The following is a 1023-nucleotide window of genomic DNA, read 5'->3' as shown; positions in this document are numbered from 1 at the left end:
AAGTCTATTGGACCCATTGCTACCCCGGATGTCATCCTGTGTGTTCCGGGATTACCCAAGACTAGGTCGGGTAAAATAATGCGGAGAATTTTAAGAAAGGTAGGGGGGAGTAGGAGCTTCTGGCTGGTACGGGGTTGCATCCAATTCAGGTGGCCAACAGGATCTATAACGATATGGGAGATACGTCGACTTTGGCAGAACCAGAAGTTGTCGAGGCCATTGTTATGAGAGCGAGGGCTCATCATGGCGAGGATATGAGGAAGGGAACTTTCTCAACGCACTTACAATGATTATCATAATTTCACTATTATTTCTCTATTATTTTATGAGCCTGCTCGCTGTGCGCGGAAGACTCTGACCGTTGGAAGCTGAGCTCAACGGTCGTATTCAGCTTGCTAGTCTTCTCTCGATTATCTGAAAACTTGATAGTAGAGTTGTGTTACTCTTGGTGAACTGTTAGGCGGGTAGAGTTCTCTGTATATTTCTGTAAGTGAGTTATCCGCAGCATCGCATAAGTCGTGGCCTATTTCTCAACGACACCAACTTTTTTGTTTACGAATAGAATGAAATATGCAACTAAATGATTGCAATTAGTATGTGGCAGTTTTATTAGGATACTCACTCGATTGGAAGCATCTACAGGCCTATCATTCTTCGCAGTCGGGTAACCGCAGTCACGCGTAGCGACATACTCGTAACTTCATATGGTAGAGCTGTGGCCACTTACATTACGTTCCTGCCCAGTTATCGGAGTTACGTAGAGCTGTGGCATCAAATGCGAGCCGGATGCAATTATTGCCCTATCTGGAGTTTGTGTAATCATCTGGCCCTCTGGTCCGAATCAACATGATGGATATCGGACCGTCCGATATCCATCATGTTGACAGACAGGAGTCATCTCCGGTCATACGGCTTCGACTCGATAGTTCTCTCGGTCGATATTGCGACGTTGCGTCCTCAGCATGTTGGGAATGTATGAACGTCTGAGCGGCTCTACCTCTGTCTTCAAATCCCATCTCGCCG

General features: G+C 46.3%; 1 protein-coding gene across 1 annotated transcript; it reads left to right on the top strand.

Annotated features, from left to right (window-relative positions):
* Positions 1-78: 78 nt before the first annotated feature.
* Positions 79-290, top strand: Pmar_PMAR010029 (hypothetical protein; the record flags this gene model as incomplete). Its single annotated transcript, XM_002788392.1, has 2 exons — positions 79-99; positions 150-290. 2 exons carry the CDS (start codon positions 79-81, stop codon positions 288-290), a joined length of 162 nt encoding a protein of 53 aa, XP_002788438.1.
* Between the last annotated feature and the right edge of the window lie 733 nt (positions 291-1023).

This window comes from Perkinsus marinus (genome assembly GCF_000006405.1).
Source record: "Perkinsus marinus ATCC 50983 genomic scaffold scf_1104296928176, whole genome shotgun sequence".
NCBI lineage: Eukaryota > Perkinsozoa > Perkinsida > Perkinsidae > Perkinsus > Perkinsus marinus.
The sequence above is the reverse complement of the archived record's forward strand: the minus strand, read 5'-3'. Positions and strand labels throughout refer to the sequence as shown.